This window comes from Beta vulgaris, chromosome 2 (assembly GCF_026745355.1).
Source record: "Beta vulgaris subsp. vulgaris cultivar EL10 chromosome 2, EL10.2, whole genome shotgun sequence".
In the NCBI taxonomy this organism is placed as follows: Eukaryota; Viridiplantae; Streptophyta; class Magnoliopsida; order Caryophyllales; family Amaranthaceae; genus Beta; species Beta vulgaris.
Window position 1 is genome coordinate 50,521,701 of NC_079203.1, and position 23,376 is coordinate 50,545,076.

The following is a 23,376-nucleotide window of genomic DNA, read 5'->3' on the forward strand; positions in this document are numbered from 1 at the left end:
AATATCAAGGAGTTGTTATATAAAGGGTATTGGTGGGATTTCATTAATTATTATTGTTGAATTATTAGAAATTATGATTTTATATTATGATTTGCAATAAAATATTAAAGAAAAGTCCAAATTTCGTCCCTTAATATATGGATTCTGCACCTTTGTTTATGGGCGGTGGACCCAATCATTTTTACGCTCATGGGCTCATTAGTCATCTCTAATGTGACTGTATTGGGCTTTTTTTTTTTTTTTTGAAGAGGTAGATTATTGCTAAAAAATGTATGAGGTAGATCTGATGTAGTTGAATTTGTTAGATTCAACTTATAAATAATACAGTACAAAATCTAAGTCTGCACGCAATCTTTGAGAATTAAACTACAAATTTGTTATTATTAATTATTATTATAATATGTGGTTTGCATTTTCTTTCAAAAGAATATTTTCAAACAATAAAAATCACAAATTATCAGAATAGGCAGTTAAGATTGAATTTTTCTAACAAGCTCATTCCATTTCACTTTAATCTAACACTATACTAGTCATCTCTTTTCATCTCTTCCTTTTTTTTCTTGATTAGCGAATTACAACAGATAATTTCAAAAAAATAACTCAGTAGTTTTACGAAACGTATTAAACTAGTCACTAAATGGATTAAACTAGTCACTAAATGGATTAAAGAACATCGTACATCATTACTGAATAGATTAAACTGGTCACAAAATAGATTAACCTGGTCTCTAAATAAATTGAACTAGTCACTATATTAAAAAAGGTTGCATGTTCTCCTCTGAATATTGGACTTACACCGTGCCTAATTTTAAGTTAAAATTAGATGGTCTCTTATAAAACAAACTATAGAAATATATATTTTTGACATATAAAAAATAAAAGTACGTCACAAAAATAATAATGTAAATGAGATTTAATGAAGATTATATAAGTATATCATCTTGAAAGTCTTGCGAGCTAACTAGCATTATTTACAAGCCAAGAAAAGGCCCTACATTGGTTGAGATACTCTAATTATACCGTTTGTTAGTTTTGATGCTTTAAATTTTGTACAAGTTTTTCTTAGATGTTCTACATTATATGAAATGTAAAATATCTCATAAAACTTATATGTGGCTACGTTGCAATTTCACTTTCCTTTCAACTTAATTTACTGACATGGAAATTAATGAAGTCCACTTGTCCTATATTGTTTTGCTTACTTTGCTCTCCTTTTTCTTATTTTTCTTACCTCAATATAATTAAAATATTGAAGGTTCACAAGGGGGGACGACATGCATGTTCTGCATCATTCCATACATGTGGCCTAATCACATGCATGGGGACAAGCAAATTCACATACTCATTGGCCCATTTATGATTTAAGGATGGTTCATGTTGCTCACACAAGTCAACATCACTATTCACCCAAAGGATATAAAAGATAAAGATTTCTCCATTTTATTTTACTTGCAACAATAAATTTTTACTCTTGTCAACATAATACATATCTTTGATTATTAATATTTTTAATTTCTTAAACATAAATATTAGGATATATTCTTTTCTTAAAGTTACATATATTTTGTTTTCTTTACGGACATTATATATTGATATAATCATCAATGATAGTTAAAATAGAATATGTAAATATTAATTATATCGTGAATGATGCATATTATATATGGTTGAAAACTAATATAGAACAAAAAGGTATACTTTACTCATTTGTTGTTTTGAGGTTAGAATTTATCGAATTTTACTAGTACACTACTACAAAAAATGCCTAGGAAACCGGTTGAAAATGGCCTAGGAAACCGGACTATAACACATCTCCATCTCACATGTGTCCTAGGTTAAGAGACCGGTTATAATGCCCGGTTTCTTTTTTTATTTAGGAGACCGGTTGATAGGTAAAACCAGTCTCTTAGATAAGTGTACACATACTGTGAAAAGAGGTTAGGAGACCAGTTAACATTTATAACCAGTCTCCTTACCTTACCCTCTGAAACCAGTTATTAACCACAACCGGTTTCTTAGGTATATTACATGTTTTTTTTAATTAAAATGTTAATATATACATACATTATATGATCAAGTATTTACGGTTCCTTGTATATACGCTTTAAAAAACAGATCTATAAATAACCACAATAATAATAATATTATGAAACAAAAATTTCTGCTTGCTTTATTAATAATGTAAAAAATAATTGCTACATTTAATTTACATACAAAATCAATTTCACTAGTCAACGCATCAATATATTCCAATAATTAATGTCTCAAAAATAAAATTTCTATAATCTAATGATATCTATGAAAATTAAAATTCTAACTTGAGCAAATAATATGTACAATTGAAACTTGACCATTGTCTTCAATCTCCATCGTCTCGTGTTTGATTGTTTAAATATTTCACCCACATATTTCTTAGCTCGTCAATCATCTCTTGCGAATAAGTGCTAGGAATCCCAAGAAAGTACTACAAAATAATTACAAAGAATTATAATTAGAACTAGTATATCTATATTTTATAACTTTCATATATACAAACTCGGAAAGAAAAATCAAAGCAAGAATAATCGAATTTCTAAACGATTCCTAATTTTTATGACTCATTGTTAGATCATGAATACATAACTTTTATTGGAAAATCATTGATTAACCTTGTATTGTCAATAATTTTCCTTAAGGTGCAAAAGTTGTCTTTACAAAATTACCATTGACTTTGCGCTGGACTATGGTAGCAAAATCACCCAATGCATATATTTCACCAGTTCTACCTCAACTACTTCAACTACTGTAAATAACTTGAAATACTACTGCACTAAACACCCCTTGATGCCGACAATAACAAATATACTACTACTTTCAGCAAAGTATCACTCACCTCATGTCTATAATATGTTAAACAACTTTCTCTAGTCAAAACTTCAATACATATATTGCTGAATTATAAATAGAGCTTCAACATCATATCTTTTGATGAGAATACTGCTAATAATAAGGTCGAACAACTACAGGAAGCCAATACATCGCTGAAACTGATTCCTATTTTCTTTTTCTGTGAGCAGGTCTACAGCCTAATCATGGATGATACTCCGGTTAATCTCGGCATTTCACAAGAACTAATCTTAACTTTCTATAATTTTTTCGGTAGTTTTGCATTATAGGGGTTGTGGGCTAGGGATGATGCTAAAGGGAGTGAATTGGACCTAAGCAAACAACAGATGAATAAAAAGATCCATATCTGACTATTCTAAAACATTTTAGTTTCATTTATTGTCATTCAAAATTCTGATGCACCATAATTTTTTCATTTAACATATATAAGGGTAAACTTGGCCACTTGTGAAGGTAAACCCCAACCCCTAAATCCTAATAATGGTTTCCCCATGCACAGTTGTTGCACAACTGCACTTATTAATGTTAAAAGACTGATATTTGAGAGCAACCAAAAATCGATATGAGATCAGCCACAAACACAACCCGTTTACCCAAATTGTCAGCTCTAATCTCATGAAGATGGAGTACAAAATATAGATAGTTAGATTAGATACATACCCAGCCATGTACCCAAAGATCCCGAGCATAGACGACCATCAAGATTTGACTTGACAATTATATCCTCTTAATTGGGAAAGACAAACAGCAATCTTGGATCCTACAACTGCATTTTTCTTCACAAGAGCGATATCTAGACGTAAGTCAAGGAAACATACCAGCCAATTCAACAAAATCAAGAATCGAAAGTTGGAATCTCGAGTGAAAACGCAGCAGAGTTGATTCAGATGTATTGAAGCTAATCAGAATTTTAGGGCAACAAAGGATACTAGAAGTCAATGAAGCTCCTCCAGTTAATTCGTTTACTTTTGAAACCAAGAATGGGGTTTCAGCACTTCCCTTTATGTTCTGTTCCCTGAAAAATGTTCCAAATGAATTCGCATTAAGACTGAATTAGAGATACTACAAGCAGATTTTAACTTAATTATAATTGAGAAATTTTATGAGAAAGCTCTCTGTATTGCAGATTCAACAAAGCTTCCAGAAGCAGAATGTTCTTTCGGAATAGGAACTGCAATAAGTATACCAGTTCCTAGCTTGAGTTTTGTGTTGGCGTCTGCAATTCAAAGGATATCCATCAGAAATGTAAATGACAAGAAAAATACACCATAAGAGATCAAAGTAAAGGTAAGTAATTTGTCAGACACCTATTAAGAGAGCAGCATCTTCAGGGAGTTTATGCGACAAGAAACCTAAAAAAACAAAGCATTAGATGATAATATACTCTTATTTTACAAGAGGTTGCCCTATATACAGGATTAACATATTGCAAGAGACCTGAAAATGCATTACATGATAAACGTCCACTATTTAGAAATTAGAAGTACAAGTATATGAGGTACATGGAGCTAAATTAGCACTCTGTTCCATAATATCTGACCATTTTAAAACCTTTTAGTTCCATTTATTGTCATTCAAAATTCTGATGCACCGTAATTTTTTCGTCTAACATATATCAACACACTATAATTTGGCAGTTTTAAATATCAATGCATTAACTCACAACTTCGAAAAGCCTGTACATAACCTCGAACGACAGTCATAGGAAAAGGAGAAGAGTATCATTATATGAAACAAGATTTGATAGCCTAAACACTCTTAGACGAACACCAGATTTCCCATTTGTTACTTGCTAGAAAATAATGGAATTATAGAAATGATGATAGTATACCTTACAGCCACTTGTTTCAGTAAAGAAGGCAGGAAACTCATTAGTCCTATATCCAGCAACACACACTCCTTGAGTTTCCTGTGCCAAACAAATGGGATAAAATGAAGACCTTGAACTAATATAGGTTATGGAGGCAAGATAGAATTCTGGATCTTTCATAGGTTTATAGTACGAAATATTCGAATTCTCGAGCAATGGTTGAAAGACAATGAATCGAATTCAACAGAAGCTGAATATCCTCATTTTTCAGCTCATCAATTAGAACATCAATTGGGTATAGCGGTTCATCTACCATGGCCATTATGAATATGATTTATGCCTCACGAAGACTCCCTGAGTTTCCTGTGCCAAACAAATGGGATAAGCTGATACACTGTTCATATTCCACAAATTTAATGTTTCTTCCCATCCAATCAACAACAAAAACCATTTGATTAAACGAATTAACAAGCATTTTGAGCATAGATCTAGGGTTCATCAAAATGTAAATAACAATGAAAATGTTTGATGTAAGATAAATAATTTTAGAATTCCTACATAAATATGTGTAAGCTACAGATTTCAAATCATAGAACGTATGATAAAATTAACGAACCTGGGAAGATCCAGATATCCGGTATCATCGAAAAAGGTGAAATCATTTTTCTCTGCTCGTCGAATTCGAAGAACGTGAATTGATGTGGAAGGAAAAATAAATATCTTGGGTTGTCGTGGGTTTTGCAGTTGTAGGAGAAGAGGGAGGGGTCTTTGGGCTTTTGGCCGAAGGTTGAGGAGGAGATGCTTGGTGAGAAGCCTGATTATAGCGAAAAGAATTGCCGAATGAATCACAAATTGACGAATTGAACAATATGAGAGCGCCCTGATTATGAATTTTACGAAAGCAAAGGTGGAATTGTGATGGAAGAATTTGGATTATGGGATTGTGTGCTATCTGCTATGGCGAGGTTGTTCAAGAAGCTATGGAGAGGTTATGGCGAGGTTGTTCAAGAAGCGTTGTTCTGTTTTTTTGTTTTTTTTTTTCTTTTGGCAGTTATTAACCACGATTCATATTGACAGAATAATATCAGGAGAGGTAGTTTTTTTTTTCTATTGTATTTGTTGCATATTTTAAAAAGTAAATAGATTTATATATAAAACTTATACTGTATTAGTATTAATTTGAAAAGATATTAAATTTTAAAATTATTATTTTTAGGAAACCGGTTCAAGTTAGAAGTAGTTTCCTATATATTCACAAGAAGAATATATACGTATAATAGTATATTGTGTTGAAAAAAAATATATTAAAAAAATAAAATATTTCAAGGAAACCGGTTTTACTTGGAAGCAGTCTCTTATCTCACAACAACTTTTTTTATTAGTCAAATACTTAAACTTAAGAGACTGGTTTTAAATAATCAATGGTTTCCTATATTTAAGAAATAGGTTAGTAACCTCAACCGGTCTCCTATCAATAGTCTCTTTGGCCATTTTTGTAGTAGTGGTAGTATGTTTCAAATACATAAAAAAAAATTTGTTATTGTATATGATAGTTGCTAGATTAATTTTAATGTCTTTTCTTAAACATAAAGCTTTTTTCTAATTTTTATTAAGCATATAATTTGAAAAATTAATGAAAAATTAAAGAGTGTGTCTTGGATGCTAAATAAACAAAAATAATGATATATATTGTGAGAAGGAGGGAGATAATTTTCTTTATCATTTCATCCAATTGCCTGCCTAGTGGCTAGTGCCTCGTGAACCAGAATATGAATAAGGTCAAGGATGAGAGAATATTAGTATATTTTTGATCAGTTGTTGTTTCACTACTTACTACTTAGATGGGTTGGAGCACAAACATACCACAATGGGCGCAGAAGTCGTTTATAGCTCATGAAACAAGCATTGGTGTCATAGCATGTACCACCAATATTCTATTGATCGATCTACTTGTTTGTTAATAATTTTGTTGTGTTACATCATTGCACTACATTCGAGAAATAATGTAATTTCTCAATCTAACCAGCACTAATCTCTATTAAATATACTTACTAATCATTAAAATATTATTGTGTAGTCTAATTAGATTAACACCTTATTTATCACAAACTATTTGAGCTCGGTTTGAAATTTTCTAGAGCCGAGCATAACAAAGTTCGTAAGTAAACTCGGATATATGATCATTTTAGAAAATAAACGAAAAATTATACGTAAATTGTGCATAATACTTGTGAAAAAATTCAGAAAAAAAGTAGTTTAAACTTATCTATGGAATATATGTAATATAATTATGTAACTCAGGTTGAGTTTTAAGGTTAATTGAACTAGAAATTCCAAACTCAAAAAAGCTTGACTCAGCTCAAGTTTGAGTAAAAGTGTTGTGAGACGAGTTGAGCAACCCCTGACTCGATCTCAATTCGGTTGTTAACACATCTCTACTGTCTAGTCCTTAATCCTTATACCAACCTCGTTTAGTGAATGGTTTTTAGCTATTCTAAAGTTAAATGATGGTTCGGCTCATTTTGTCTTTCTTTGAATTTAAATTATGTGGTCTAAGTCTAATTATGACCTAGGTTTGCTCATTAATGTTCAACAATAATGTATGAACAGAATGTAATCATCTTTATACTAGCTACTCATTTAAATCATTTTTCTAATTTTGGACTCAATTAAATTTTATGACCTTTCAATTTGAGAATTTATGTATCATATCTAAACCCAATTAAATCATTTTTCTAATTTTGGACATTTTTTGCTCGATAACCTTCAAAGCGAAAAATGGACATAGTAAAGAACTAGTAACATCCAAATCAAATGTGAATGTGTTTTCCCCTAACTTTGAACTCTAAAGAGTTGGATCCAAACCCCATCCAAAGTAATACTTTAAACTCGAAAATGTGAATATGGATCCTGCATTATTCCTGCTCAAGCTTTTTTGAAACCAATTAAGTTTAGTTTGATAGGTTTAAATTGGATTAAACTTTAATGTTTCCCCTTCTACTTATATACCTAATATCTATCTATATAAATATATAAGCGTGCATAAATAAGAAATTGTGCCACGTGGCGCTCTCCCTAATGAGTTTTAGCTCATGTAATCTATGTACAATAAAAAATTTAGAAATTGCGTAGTTTAGGGTTCGGTCCCGAGACCTCAAATACATATACTAAAGTCTTAAACACTAGACTAAGTTGTATTTAGTGTTATTATCATAAAGTATTATATTAATAAATGAAATTTTTTCTTACCTAGGGCATAGCCCGGACCTAATAACTAGTTAATATCAATAATGTGAAAGTAGGATTTGTTCTTTTCACCTTATTTATACTAACTTTATCTTATCTCATGATCTCTAGCTTTGAACTTTTCTCATTTTTTTCTTCTCTCTTTTAAAACCTTTTTTTTTAACATTTCTACTATTCTAACCTTTTTAAAAAGTAAGCAAAAATAAAATGAAGTGAACACACTCTTAAAGTGGAACTAGAGCTATCAATTCACTTAATTGAGTTGGATTCATGTTGGGTCATCTCATGTTTCAAGTTATTTTCAATCAGGTCGTATCAGGTTGATAAATCAAATAGGTCGGGCGCATGTTGAGAACAATCGTAATCCGATCATGTCTACCTCATTTTATTTCTTCTTTCGGGTTCGACACAGTCAATTTCGGTGCAGGTCATCTTTCGTGTCCATGTGGAGTCGGATCGGGTTTGTTGCAGGTTTGTAGCAGGTGCTTTTAAGTTCAGGTCATATGTGGGTCAGATACTTATCAGGTCAGGACAATAGCGGTTTGGGTCAGATTCGAGTCAAGTTGACGTTGGTAGTTATCGAGTTGTGTTATAATTGGGTTGTGTCATACTTGGTTTTGGGTCGCTTACGGGTCACCTTCGAGTACAATACGAGTCATGAAACTTGTGTGGCGCTAATTCAATTTTGTATCATTATTTAAGTTCTCATTGAAAATCAATACTTGTATAATTCATCTAGTTATATGCCTTTTTGTAAAAGTGTCAGTTTATGATTTATGTTGATATGTAATGAAGTCAATAACAAGTCGAGTTATCAACAATCAACAAGTCGGGTAAAATAAGTTGACGTGTGGCCGCAAGTCGGGTAAAATCATGTAACGCGTAGCAGCAACTCTGGTAAAACCATGTATCAGGTCTCAACATGTTGGTTAAATCAGCTGACACGTCGCAAAATGGTTAAGACAATAATCGGTTGCATCGAGTTATAATCGATTTCAGGTCCTAATCAGGTTAGGTGTCGAATCGGGTTCTAATTGTTGTTAAGACGGATCACTTCAGTTATTAATTTTTTAGGCGGGTGTCGATTCAGGTCATAAAGTATTGGGTCAAGATCAAATATCAGTTATTATCATATCAGGTAATAGGTGACATGTTTTAGACATGTTATAGAGAGAGAATGAGTTCTTTTAGGTTTGAAATAGGGTGGGTTTATAAGAAAGAAATTGGAGGGAAAAAGAGAGGGAATAGGGGTAAAAAAAGTCAAGCTCAGGAATCAAGTAAATGTCGAAAAATGGTCGAGGGTCTGATCTGACAAGAAAATAGAGTTTAAAGGTTGTTCATCAAAAAAAAAATTATAAGGTTGTTTCTAACAAAATGACACTTTTAAAAGGTTGTTTCTGACAAAAAAACTTTAGAATATATTTAAAAAAAATCATAGAAACTTGGTCAATGCCTAAATCATGGGTCAAGGTTGTTACTCGCAAGAAAAATTACTTTTAAGGTCTTATTTTGCCAGATTTTTCTAAAAAGGTTGTCTCTCGCAAAAACTTGTATTTAAAAGGTTGTTTCTGAAAATTTTTCCAATATAGTTCAAGTGGCATATAAAAGTGGGTTCTAGAGATTGTCCCCTTTCCTCATAGAAACTCCTTAATAATCCATAGTACTTTCTCCGTTCTAAAATATTAGTTTTTTTTTTTTTGCACAATTTGTAACACGTATCTTTGACCATTAATATCTTTACTTCTTTAGTCAAGTATAAATAAATAATAAAAAAAAAAGTTGATACTATAAAATTACATATTAAAACAAACTTAACAAGATCATACATGAGTTTTTTTTTCCCTATATATCAATGAAAATATTTGATCTATGCTTCAAAGTTTGATCATGAGAATGAGACAGGAACTAGTATCCATTACCCATTAAAAAGTGGGAACTTCTAACTACTGTAGCTTAGTAACAGTACATTGTCTGTTTTGCCCTTTCTTCTCCACCCAAAGTTACAGTGAAATGGCTGTTTTGCCCTTGCTTTGCTTAGTTGCCTTCTGATGTTCTTCTCGTCATCTCTTTCCTCCCATTTTTCCTCTCAATCGTTCATCTTCTCTAACCTAATTTCTTCCCTCTTCTTTCACCTCTGTCCTCTTTCCATACCACATCTTCATCGCCTCTTCCCTTATTTCTTCCCTTCCCTTTCCACCTCTAACCTTTTGTCCTTTGTGATACGGTTTTCCGGCGAACCGTTCATTTGTTCTCTTTTCCAGAAATTTCGGGAGAATCGTTCCAGAAAATTTTCGAGCTCCGAATCACTAAGAATTTGTCCCAAATTCACTGTAAGTTTCGGTGTTTATTGTATTCTTCGATAATCATGTTCGTCAAATGTTGTGTTCTGTCATATTAGGGTTTGTATTCGAGTGTGAGTTTTGATTGTTTTGTTTCTAATTCTGTCAAATCTTTTAGGTTAGTCCTGATGTAATTTTGCCATTTAATTGGGAAATTTCTACAATGGTGCTGCACTTCCTTCGATTGCATCAATTGCGATTCTGACCTAATGCTCTGTGACCTATGCTTTATTAAATTATCAGTGATTCATTTTTTCAATCATCCAAGTGTATCCTGGAATTTATGGCTCAGGTATTACTCAAATTTATTCCGTTCTTTTTTTCAATTTTGCTCTAATTTTTCGTTTTTTTCCTGTTGTTTGCCAGCTTGTGTTGTATTGTTGCTGTGTTGCTATCTCGTGTGTATTGATGTAAAAAATTCTGATTTAATTAAACTGATTTGCGTTATATAGCTGTTTTGGTTTGCTATCTCATTCCTGGTTGGTGGAAACGAGTTATGGAACTCATTACATCTGAATAGGCTACCACCCAGGGGAGTGGGTATTCCAAGTAATGTTCATAGTAGGTAGAGAGCAAACTCTGAGATGCAATATATATATGTTGTTTTTCCATCAAATATTCATCTTTGTACTGTGTCTTTAAGTTTATTTTACTTTATTTACCTATTGACTGTTTATTAGATGAATATACGTTGTTGACATTAGTTTTAGGACGTTGTTGTACACATGTTTGGACGTTTCAATTTCAAAGTAGTAGTAAATCTGGGATTTTTTATATTATCGACATGTTTTCTGCCTTTGCTTTGCTTAAAAGCTTTTCTGACGTTAATAACATATTGGTGTGCTACACTCAACAAATTGCGGCTCTCATAGCTGTCTATGCCAATTTTCGCTTTGCAAGGATCAAAGCTATGAGATGGGGATGGGCTCTTGTTGTATGGGTTTACAGTCTGGTCACTTACATATCCCTTGATGTTCTGAAATTCATTATTCGCTATGTGCTGAGTGGAAGGGTTTGGAACAACCTTCTGGACAATAAGGTTAATATTGCTGTTAGAGTCAGAAAAACAATTTAAGTTTCTTTATTGGTTTTGCTACTGATTCTGGATTGGTTTCTTTGTCTTGCTTAGACTGCTTTTACCACTAAGAAGGACTACGGAAGAGAAGAGAAAGAAGCACAATGGGCACTGAACAAAGAAGCCCGCACGTTCTTCAACCTGCAGTTACACCACCTTTTTCAATGAGAGCAGCAATTACAGGGAACTCTTGAGATTGCTGAACAAGCATAGAGGAGGGATGAAGTTTCTAGGTAAGACCTAACCCTTTATGTTTGCATGAAGAAAATTACTACCATTATGATTTTATTGATTCAGTAGCCGCCTTTGATTGTGAAATCACATGGATTGATAAAATCATGCTAAGTTATGCAATAAAGGCTTCAGATCATATAAAACCAAGGTTTGTTGTAGCCTGTATTGGATGAACTATATTCTAAAAAGGTATACGCAAATGCATAAAGTTATGAAGTTGATTGACATTTAACATTATTGATTCCTACGTAATCAATTTTATCAACATCTGCCACTTTACCTAATCTTGATTGTAAACCACAAGATTTCGTCTATTTTCCCTCTTGTGTTATGGAGAAACTTCTAATAATTTATCTAGCGGAGTAGCACTGACATGCGTAGTATGATAATTGTTTCATGAATTATCCAGATATAAACAGTTCCATATAATGTATGAATGCAGGCTGAGGGAGTTGCACACTTTGAAAGGCCACGTTGAGTCTATTGTGAAACTTAAAGGATTAGATATCGACACAATTCAGCAACATTACACCGTGTAGATCAGAAGGCTGCAAAGAGTGGAGAGAGGATCATGCGCGCAGTTTGTTGCTAGACTTCACTGACACAGAAGATGACTAGGTAGAAGTACGCCGTCCTTACAAGTCAAGGACACTTTTGAATTTCCTAAGCATTATATGAGTCTGTTGATAATGAATCTTTCTCATTGGGCAACACATAAGCTGCAGGTATTCATTGTTCATCTTGCTTCTTTTTACTGTTCTTTTTAAATGTTAGATTATTGCATTCTCACCTGTGAATTGTTGTTTAATAGTTGTGTTCAGGAACCTATATGTCGATCTGAGGGAGGTATATTAGTGTCCTATTCTATGTTTTTATAGTGGTTGTGGTGGTACATTGGATAGTTGCGGCGTGTGGCCGTATCTAGGATGGGTGTGTGTTATAATGGTATCTCAAATGGTTGTGATGGCAATATGCTCGCATAGGTACCTCAGTCCTCAGCTGGATATGGTGGTTCTTTAGATGGTTATGGCGGTTGAAAAGTGTAGGTTTATTAGCTGTTACCCTTTGCGAAGGAACCAATAATTGTTCAGGAATATTCTTTGTGGGTTAATTAATCTATTTCAAGACGACTAATGATATTGAGCTCATCAGTAAAACTGGAGATGCCTACTAACTTTTATCATGGTCTGAGATGGAATGGGTGAATAGACCAGTTGCTTGTACAGTTGTACTTGTTGCTGTCTAAATTCATGCCCTAAAGAAGAAAGTTGAACTTATTTTGAATTTTCATGCTGTTTGATATTTGTTTTCTAAATTTCTTTTTTGCTACGTCTACAAGAATTTTCTTGTATGAATTGATCTACTGCTTCCAGTTGAAATTACAAATATTGTTTCTTTTGCAGTTACATGGAGGATTGTGCAAGATTTTATCCAAGATATTCTGTAAAGTGTTGAATATCTTTCCTGCTCTAGAAGCAGCACCCCCACGTAGTAGGTCAAGAATCCAGGCATTGTGTTCTCTGCATGTGGCACTTGAGAAGGCCATAAATCTTTTACAACATTGCTCAGAGTGTAGCAAACTATACCTGGTATGTTAACTTGTTGTTGGTTACAAGTGAGAATGTTATCCAAATTAGTGGAACCATTTATTGTATTGTACCAATATCTTGTTCACACGATTTCCCCCTTTATATTGCATGTTACATAGGAAATGCTCTGATTATTATGCAATTATGCAGTGTAAGCTGGACTCCTTCATTCCTTTTGAAACGATATGTCTTGAAGGGTATTCGTGATGGCCCCCATGAGCCATTTATCACAGATTCTGTTGACTTTGTTGTATCCCAGGTGAAGTCCATGATGAATTTCTCGATTCCATTTTGATCCTGTCTCGATTCCATTTATGTATAGCAAGTTTTGTAGTATGATTTTTCGAATTGTATTCTAGCCCGTCTATGTAGTAAGAAAATGGAGAAGTGACAATTTCAATCTTAAAATCTTAGTTTCACTTGGACCCATCAACTTACCTCTCTTCTCTCACATTACTATTAATAACTGACCTACCCTGCTGTGGTGGTGCTACATATTTGGAGTTGCTTATTTATTCATCCCTGATGCTCTATATCGATTTGTTGCACAAGTTCTGGTTAGCAATGTTTGGAAACAGCCAAACAGGGGTCTGGTTAGAAAAAAAGCAGAAGAAAGAAGAATTAGTCAATATCTTAGGCAAATGTGTTTCCATTTTTCAATTAACATGGTGTTTCTATTCTAAGCAATAGTTAATATGAAAATGTGGAATCATTTGGAATGAAATTCAAATTAGTTTATACAATATGTTGCACATGACATTTAGTAATATGTGAGGGAGAAATTATTATCCAGCGATCTCGAGATAGTCAGTCTTGTTTATCCATTTATCAGGAGTAGCAGCCAAGAAGACGGAACAAGAATGGGAAAAGTGGAGGGTTGTCCCTCCTAAATTAGAGCGAGGCGTAAGCCAAATTCTTTCATTTCTATCTGAATTATGTGATGGATAATTCTAATGGCCAAGTTAAGTGAAGTTACTTTAAAGGAAACAAATGCTAAAAAGAGAGAGGCATCTGCTAAACAAACCTCAAGTGGATCATCATTTTCAAGCATTGAGCATTTCCCGGTAAATTTCATTCTTTAGAGTGGAGGTTTATGATTGCATTTTTTAGGTTTTCATGTTATTTATGAATGTATTTCACCTTTGCCTTTAATTTATGTTTTAGTTCACTAAAATCTTGTTCAAAGGATGCAAATGTGAATGGCCATGTCCTTTATTCTTCTCTGTATGTTCTAGTGGCTGTATATACATGTACTTGTGCCTTTCATTGTTGTTATATTTTCACTCAAGGATCTAGGATTCTAATTGGCTTCTAATTGACTAAAGAGTTGTTGATCAATGTCCAAAACCTGTCAAAGAAATGTTAATAGCGATGAAAGCAAATATTCCAATTAGTATTATTCTCACCCTGCTATTTTATTGATAATACCCACACCAGTTTTGATCTGATCTCCGAAATGGGTTATCGTATGTTAACAGAAATCAAAGTGTTTCTGTGTTAAAGAATAGTTCTATTGCTGGATTCTCCTTGGACGTTTTGATTGATTATGTGTATTATTTGTTCTTGATGCAGCTTAAAGAAGAGAAACACTCTAGGGTGAGTTTCATTCTCTCTCTTCCTTTCTATTTTAGTTACTTAGCTTGTTAGTTGTTGACGATTGAGGCCTAAGGATCTGATTTCATATATAAATGGTTTGATATTTGACATGTGTGAGGACTAAGGAGAAAGTATTACCATGAAGCCAGAAAATAAGATACATTACATTACTCCATCATGCTTAGTTACAACCAAGTTCTACAAAACTTAAATTACATTTCTGCTTATTTAATCACTTCAAGTTCTTCTACTTCCTCTCCATTGCTTCATTTAAATTGTCTTTGCCTTCTTGTAGCTTGAAACTTGCGCTCGGTAGCTGTTCAACAACGAAGATTGCAGGATCATGTTCTTCTGCTTGTTATTTTGCTTTGCGGCCTAATGTTCCTTGTTAATGAATATAAACTAATTTCTTTTGCTGCTAGGCATTATTTAATGCTTGTAATAGATATAGCAAATTAGACAAAGCACAAAATCTTGAGTAATTTTTGTAACAATCAAACGGTTTGCAAACAATGCATATATGAAATATAATCTAATGGCCTTATTATCTTACCTATATGTTCATATATTTTGAAATACCTCAAATTCAATTTAGTGATATTTCTATAAAGCTATTCATAATAATTTTCGCTTTCTTGGGGGACCGTGCGCGATAGCGCGCGGGCCAACAACTAGTATTTTAAAACGCATAGAATATTAATCTATCATTCTTCCCATAAAATAAAAATCATTTTGAAGCACGGTTTCTTCTGGTAACTTTCTACCAAACCATCCATTTCCAACATGCTTATGTTTGTGCTTGCACTGTTGCACAAGCAAAGCACAAAAGCACCTAGAATTAGAACACGGAATTCTCACTACTTATATCATAGTCATTAGTCATAGATGCGTGTTTCATAACCATCACCTTTGATCATCAACACTTTCTACATACTAATAAACAAACTTTGGAACATTAATTCATAAATGGATAAAGACGTGTTTGATGACAACCAATAAAACTTCTCACACACTTCTCTACACAACTAAGATAACCACAATTTGACCAGTCCGCGCCAAACAGAGACTATAAAATAACAAAACTTCTCACACACTTTTGCTACACAAAGTAGAATAATTTCCATAGTTTTTTATAAAAGTGTGGGCGAATATCTAACCCAACAACTTGCTTAATTTTTTCCCTAATCCTATAAAATAAAACCCAACTTTTTTTTTTTTAGATTTTCAACCAAAAGATTTAAACTTTGTTGCTTTAATTTTGTGATTTGGGTGTATTTTTCATGGTTTTATTGATCAAGAAATCGGGTAAAATTTCCCGAATTTCCAATTCAAAACTGGATCAATCTGAATCAATTGCTCTAAATTCTTTTCATTCTTATTTATCAGAAAATTTGCATCGATTACTTGCTGATAAAAGAGATGGGTCTCTTTCTTGGTTCATCCCCTGTTTCAAGTTTTTACAGGGGAATAACAGAGCATTTGCAAAATTGGTGAAAGATTTGAACTACCCAGTTAATAAATTCAAGGGAAATTTGGCAGAAGATTATCTTTCATACTCTTTGAGTATATTAGATGCTCTAAATTCTATCAGTTCTTCAATTTCTCATCTGGGTATTTCTCGTTTAACTCTCAATCATGCAATAAGTTTGATCCATAGTTCTCCTTCTTCAGCTATTCAACACTTGAAACCAATCATACCCAGAAAAATTGAAGCTGGAAATTGCAAGAAAAAGAGTATTGGAAGCTTCAATTGTGATAAAGAAAGGGTAATTTATGGAGCTATGTCGAAGATGAAAGAAATTGATTTGGTAATTTTGAGGGTTTTGTTATGTGGGTTAAGTGAGGGTACTGGAGATTTGGGTTGGTTGAATTCTGCAGAAATGGAAGGATTTAATTTGGGTAATTTTAGTGAGAAATTGTTGGTTAAGGAGGTTGATGAAGTTAATGAAGCTGTAAAAAAGATTGAAGCTGGTTTAGTAGAAGAAAAGAAGAATTACAAATATGAGTTTGTAGCAGAGGAATTGAAGAAGATGTTGGATGAACTTGAGAATTTGTTGGAAATGGTGAACAAAGAGGTTAATTGCTTGTTTTCTGAGGTATTGTCTAGGAGAAGTCAGTTAATTGATTGTCTTAGGCTTCCAAGAGGCAATTAGTAGCTAAAAATTTGAATAAAGAAGTATGTTATGTTTAAGAGAATTGTATAGTTTATGTTTTTCTTACTATGTATATAGATTAGTAATGTAAATTTCAATTGCAAAGATGCAATTTCTTGTTCTCTTATGTATTAAATTAGAGAGTGGAGTTCATTGATTGCCTCAAAAGGCAATAGGTAGAGATCGAATTCTATTGTGTGTTGTAGTGTAGAACTGTAGATTGTATGAAAATGTATATATGCTCCACATACACTTGGGTGCATGTACTTATTTGCGTCTATAAAAGAGGGTTCATGTTAAAATAATTGCATATTGTTTTCATTCTCCATATCAGTACAGATAACTTGCTGTAATTTGGATTGCAGAATACATTTCCCATAGAATGCATGAATGCAAATGTACACTCTAGCGTAGCTCGGATGGACTTGGTGGAAAGCATACATTTTAGCATTGCCTAAGGAGGCTTAGAGCTTATTTCCTGGTTCGAGAGTTCATGTCCCAAGGGTTCAAGTCTCACACCTATCAAATTATAGGATTTACATTAACCATCTTATTCCACAATAGAGCTATCGAAAAGTAACTCGACTAGAGATGGTCTACATGACTAACCAGCTAATTGACTGTCCCCAAGTCCAACACCCAATGTGACAGCTATAGCCTCTATCCACAAAAATTCTGGTGTTCTTGGTTTTTTGTGGTTCGCCGAAAACAGATTTAGCAACATTCTACCAAATCACATAGGCTAAGATAAAGCTCCTTGTGTATACTATTACAGATAGCTATTGCCTGAAGAGGAGTAGGCTATTCGATAGTGCAAGTACTTAATTAGTTAGCTAATATTTACAACTTATTCAGTATATAAGGTCAAGTACTCAATGATCCAGCCGTACATATCCTTTTGCCTATGATATTATCAAAATCTGCTATTTCTGGTGCCAATTTGAACAGCAGCTAGCAATGAGGCAAAAGAAGGATAATCAGAGAGAAGCTGGCGGACTTCCACAGTCACTCTCAGTTGCTTTTCTCTTTCTAATGGTATCACATGGTGGCCTACACGTAAGCGATAACCATTATGTTAGCAAAGAAGCAAAACTTATGAAACATGCGCATTTCAGAGAAGATAGAAGTACCCTAGGTGTAAGGTAATATCCGAATCTGTTTTGTCGGGTCCACTACTGTTGCAGACTGCATCAGAACCTGAAGTAGCATTTCTCTCAAAAGAAACCTTTGTTTCTATGGGATAGTACTCGAGATACATAGGTTCCGGGCGTTCAGATGGTGTCATAAAGCCTCTAAGCTCTGCAATCTATAAAGCACACAAATGCAAATTTTACAAAGTTCTTACTACACTACACAGTAACAATTACTCACTAGGATGAGAAGAAAAAAGTTACCTGTCTCCGCAAAGTCTCGTTCTCTAGCAATGCCCTCTGCTCCTAGTTTATTAAACAACGTAAAAGTAGCATCAGGAGTCTTTGGTACAACATATCATGAATCATGCCAGCAAGCCCAACATCATAGTCAAATTTCGCCAATTGTTAAATGGGCTTCGGCCACACCCATCAATTGGGGCTCGGACCACTTACAAGCCAAAGAGATTCATTTTAAAGCCGGTTAATTGGTGTGGCCCAGGTTTATCTAACAGTTGGTGGAATTCAACTTACATCAGACAGCAATTGTATACATTTCTTAATCAGCCTTTAACAACTATGTATTTCCAGCGCTGTGACTCTGTGAGACTGTTGACGTACCTGTATGCGTGAATGCTCTAGTTGTTCCATCAGCAATTGGTCCTGCAGGAACATATACTCACAGAATTTTTAATGAATGTCACAATAATAGCCTCAATCTGAAGAAACATGGTATGAAACAAACAGCACCTTCTTAGCTTTCACAGACAGCAGAGCTTCATTCAGTTGCTTCTCCAGCTGCTGTAGTTCTTTCATGTTTAAGCCTGACAAGTCTTTACCCAGCAGCCTCCTGAAATTTGATAATGGTTGTTACTAAACAAAGACGACACAAGGTTTAAGATAAAAGGAAATAGGCTTAGATTGCATCAACCACAAGTTCAATGGAATATACGTTTGTTTCACTTGGAGCTTTGCTATCTCATCTTTCAGACTATCAATCTCCTTAAAATCTTCGATCTGCCAATCAAAATGAGACCCAAAGTAGTTCAATAAGATGGGTTTGATGGTGCTTATGAATATTGGACCAAGAATAATCTAGTTGCCTACTATCAACATAATCGGTTTATTTCTGTTCCTATAGTCAACCAGATACTTTCACACAATGAAGTGTTGGAAAACATTCAAACTCCCTGTAAGTCAAAGAAGTCCAACTACACAACAGAGATAGACAAGAAGATACTTATTAATCGAGGGGATCAAACATCAGTTCCTAGAGAACCGAAAATGAAACTTGAGTTTCAGGCCTGTACCTCTAGCTTTGGTTTCCCAATTACTACATCAGAAGTCTCCAGAGCATTTTTGTACCTTGCAAGTGTTCGTTTCATGCTGCGCAAATGAAACAGAACACTTTAGCACATAAAGGAACAGATTACGTCGCAGCAGAACATCAGTATAATAACAGCAATTTAGCACACAGAAACATTGAATGCCAATAACTATCATGTATTGGGAATATGGACATGACTTCTTCCCTTCTTTTTTCAACAAACAAAGAACATTACAAGGATTTGTTCTCTGTGAAAGTAAATGGAAAATAGAGATTAATACCAAGTTAACACATGATAACCCATAATTTCTCCTATATGGATGCATACAAGATGCTGGATCCTCCTTGCATTTTCTGGTCATACATGCTAAAAACCTACTACTTAACTACTCCAACGCTACATTTTATCACGAGCATCTGTCTAGGACACTTGATAGTTGATATCTAACAGCAGTATGAAAGATTGAAATCCATACTATGCTTCATTGTTTAATTGTAAGAGAGCAAAGTGTACAATACTTTTAAGACATATACTCACAAGTAACAAACGGGCTTGGGATAACAAACATTAGTTAAAAAATCGACCTGAAATATGTGTATGTAGCTCATGTATGTCATATCTCCTATAGGCCAGATTTTTGTAATGACAATTCGCTCACTCGGATACATAAACTCAATAATTGAATACTTCTACTCGTGTTTAAGTAGCAATTTTAACATCAAATGTACACAAGCTGAAATCAAACAATCTACAATGTAAACTTTAAAGCATAACAAAATTCATAACTTCAGCACTTTCCACAGGCCACAGCAAAGTTCTGCTTCTTTAGAATAACAAAGGCCATTTATGTGGACTAACATACATGTTCCAATTTAAGCTGCGGAATATGCCTAAGAGGTAAGGAAAATGCTAAAATGCAAAGGGCACCTAACATGGATGATGGATGTGTTGTATCCTTAAGAATATCTCAATATCAAATATATAAATTACAGTAATAAAAATTAATTATATATCATGGTATTTACAGAAAAATAGTACTGTAGGAGAAAAAAAAAAAACTCTTTTGATACCACATTCCACATGCTTTCTAGACTCATTCTTTCATGTAAATTGTGATACATACATAGGACCAAAAGTAGAAAGTTCTTCAAGTTTTAATACATGCACTTCTAATTTCTAAAACGGATTAAAAAAAGGAAATATAAAAGCAAAAGGAAAATATATAAAGTAGTTCAAATTTTTTAATTTTTTTTTTATTTTGGTACCCAAAAAAAAAAATATTCCAGCAAGGAAAGAAGTAAAAGAGTCTTTCCAAGGTTCCAAAAAAAATGGGAAATTTAAGAAATGTCCTTCCCCAAAATAAATAAATACAGTAAAAAAAACTAAAAAAAAGAATGGAGTAGGAAACTTAAATAAAAAAACAATGGGGAAAAAATAAAAAATAAAAAATTGACGATCAGAAGAAGTTGAATGTTCTTATTATTCTCAAGGGAAATTACATGGAAGATACAAGACTAGCAGTCAACAAAGTCAAAAATGGAGTACTTCACATGCAAGAGCAAAAAATAAAAATAAAAATTTCAACCGACAACACATTTCATTAGAACACACAACTACCAAACCCAAAAAATAATCCAATTTAATGATAATAATAAACTTAATCCAAGAAATTGCAACATGCAACATATCAAAGATAACATTTTTCACCAAAAAAATCTATATTTTCCACACAAAAAATGCATGAAAAAAATAAGAAAACAAAAAAAAATCACACCTAGAGTTTGAGAACTCAAAGAGTCTTCCAGTGCTAGAAAATATAATAACAGCAACTTCAGCATCACAAAGAACAGAAAGTTCATGAGCTTTTTTAAGCAACCCAGAACGACGTTTAGAGAATGTAACTTGTCTGCTATTTGCATTTTCAATCTTCTTAATCTCAATCTTACCACGACCCATTTCAATTCAACAAAAACCCAGAAAAACCCAGAAAACAATTTGATGAAAAACCCTAAAAAAAATGAAGGATTATATATATAAAGACAACTTCTTTCTATGAAAAAAAAACCCTGTTTTTTCCCCTGTTTTTTTTTTTTTTTGAGAGAGAAAAAAATAAAAAGAACCTTCCTTTTTAGTAATTTTCTCTGTGTTCTAAACTTAGAAAAAAATTGAAAGGGTTGCTAAAAATGGAGAGAGAAAGAGGAGAAAGAAGGAGATAAAGAGGCGTGAGAAGAGATTAAAAACAACTCTTTTGTCCAATTGGAGAAAGAGAGAGAGAAAAGACTAGAAACGGTAAGTCTGCATGGCAAAGTCTACACTGTTGCATGACCCTTTTTGCCACATTTAGAGCGTTTTCTGTAAATTTTGTGCCTACTTGTGGGGCCACTACCTGAATTTTCCTTTGAGTTTATTGAGATGGAAATTTATTTTTTTGGGGGGGGGGTAAGAAAATAAAAAAATTCCAATTTTGAGAGGATTTGTTGATGTGATATATGATGATACCAAACTTAGGGGAAATCTTGGTGACTACGTTTAAATATGGAGCTAATGGTATTACTTTTTGCTATTTTCTTGGTGGGGGAGAGAAAGAGAGTGAAGGGTTATCATTTGTACAAGAGGAAACATCACCAAAAACATTTATCTTTGGAAATGTTGTCCTTAATTTAGTCTTGTGTCCATAGCAAATTTTTATTTTCTTATAAGAAATATTATGTACTATATATAGCCCTAAAGGTATATTATATATTTTATATTTGGACTTTTCTTAGTTGTGCTATAAGGTAGGGTCGGATTTTGACATGTGCATAAAGATTATAGCATAGGGCACATTTTCTAGGGGCCCAATATTGAGATTAAGCCCAGCTGCAAAAATAGTAGATATTTTTCTCAATTACAATGAATACTCCTTTCTTTCTCTTTTATATTAGATACCTATTTCCCAAAATTTCTCAAGTCTCGCTTCTACTTATAATATGGGTCTCATTTTGTTATAAGAATAGGATCACAAGAATCTAAAAAACGACCTTATACAAGGCATAAGTTAAGAATTTTAAGATATCATAAAAAAAAAATTATGCAACAAGATTCTATTTGAGTATAATAAATAAATAAAGATAGATAATGAATATAGAGGAATCAGGTAAGAGCTTTTAGCTTGATTGAATTTTGAAATGGGAATTTTTTGTATAATGATATCTTTTATATGAATTTTGAGTATTGATGATTCTGCTTTAATATATATATATATATATATATATAATATATATATATATATATATATATATATATATATATTATCATATATATATATATATATATATATACTTATACTTGTTATTAGACCCGGGCTATGCCTCAGGTAAGAAAAAATTTTATTTATTGATATAATACTTTATGATAATAATACTAAATACAACTTAGTCCAGTGGTTAAGACTTTAATATATGTACTTGAGGTCTCGGGATCAAATCCCTGTACTACGCAAATTCTAAATTTTTTTTATTGTACATGAACTAAAATGCACGCCTTTTAATATATATATATATATATATATATATATATATTAAAATATCAAGTTTTTATATTTTTTTTCTAATTGAATATTAAAGATATCAATGCCAAAAACTAAAGTTATGTGTTGGGAAGTATAAAAGTCAAATCATGAATGAACAAAAAAAAATTTGGTGTTGTCGTAGTTATTATTTAGAATTTCAAGATCCATCATGTTTTAATCCATCAATATCTTTTTAAGGTAAGTCGAAGTCTCTTATAAGTAGCGAGAGAATTTGGGGTTCTCTCTTATAAGGGGTGAAATTAATATTATACCTTATAAGGGATCGGAGATCACTAGACTATCACTTATTAGTACTCTCAATAACGAAATGAAGTTCGATATGTATGTCAAGGACTGAAACTCAATCCAAAATATTTAAGATCCAAGCCCGAAAATAATAACAACACCCCTACATTATCACCTGCTACTCTCAATAATGA

At 33.0% G+C, this 23,376-nt stretch overlaps 2 protein-coding genes and 1 long non-coding RNA gene across 6 annotated transcripts; 1 reads left to right on the top strand and 2 right to left on the bottom strand.

Annotated features, from left to right (window-relative positions):
- Positions 1–2,144: 2,144 nt before the first annotated feature.
- Positions 2,145–5,833, bottom strand: LOC125495031 (uncharacterized). 2 transcript variants are annotated; one of them, XR_008968295.1, is made up of 7 exons: positions 5,313–5,830; positions 4,718–5,059; positions 4,194–4,238; positions 4,073–4,102; positions 3,816–3,901; positions 3,547–3,679; positions 2,145–2,464 (listed from the first exon to the last, which is right to left on the bottom strand). It is a non-coding gene; the product is annotated as an uncharacterized LOC125495031 (long non-coding RNA). The 2 variants fall into 2 exon arrangements; XR_008968294.1 differs by having other exon boundaries at positions 3,816–4,102; positions 5,313–5,833.
- A 5,714-nt stretch (positions 5,834–11,547) lies between these two features.
- Positions 11,548–15,234, top strand: LOC104891864 (U-box domain-containing protein 7-like). 2 transcript variants are annotated; one of them, XR_008968296.1, is made up of 7 exons: positions 11,548–11,589; positions 12,033–12,315; positions 12,994–13,179; positions 13,330–13,438; positions 14,012–14,243; positions 14,752–14,775; positions 15,071–15,234. XR_008968296.1 is itself a non-coding variant. In XM_057392756.1 (4 exons), exons 2-4 carry the CDS (start codon positions 12,265–12,267, stop codon positions 13,384–13,386), a joined length of 294 nt encoding a protein of 97 aa, XP_057248739.1. In that variant the 5' UTR covers positions 11,548–11,589; positions 12,033–12,264; the 3' UTR covers positions 13,387–13,631. The 2 variants fall into 2 exon arrangements, 1 of the variants encoding a protein (XP_057248739.1); XM_057392756.1 differs by lacking the exons at positions 14,012–14,243; positions 14,752–14,775; positions 15,071–15,234 and having other exon boundaries at positions 13,330–13,631.
- Positions 15,235–16,678: 1,444 nt separating this feature from the next.
- Positions 16,679–21,898, bottom strand: LOC104907505 (agamous-like MADS-box protein AGL15). 2 transcript variants are annotated; one of them, XM_010696453.4, is made up of 8 exons: positions 21,161–21,898; positions 19,369–19,444; positions 19,011–19,075; positions 18,809–18,908; positions 18,680–18,721; positions 18,323–18,358; positions 18,059–18,234; positions 16,679–17,978 (listed from the first exon to the last, which is right to left on the bottom strand). In XM_010696453.4, exons 1-8 carry the CDS (start codon positions 21,340–21,342, stop codon positions 17,906–17,908), a joined length of 750 nt encoding a protein of 249 aa, XP_010694755.2. In that variant the 5' UTR covers positions 21,343–21,898; the 3' UTR covers positions 16,679–17,905. The 2 variants fall into 2 exon arrangements, with proteins under 2 accessions (XP_010694755.2, XP_010694750.2); XM_010696448.4 differs by having other exon boundaries at positions 18,323–18,364; positions 21,161–21,886.
- Between the last annotated feature and the right edge of the window lie 1,478 nt (positions 21,899–23,376).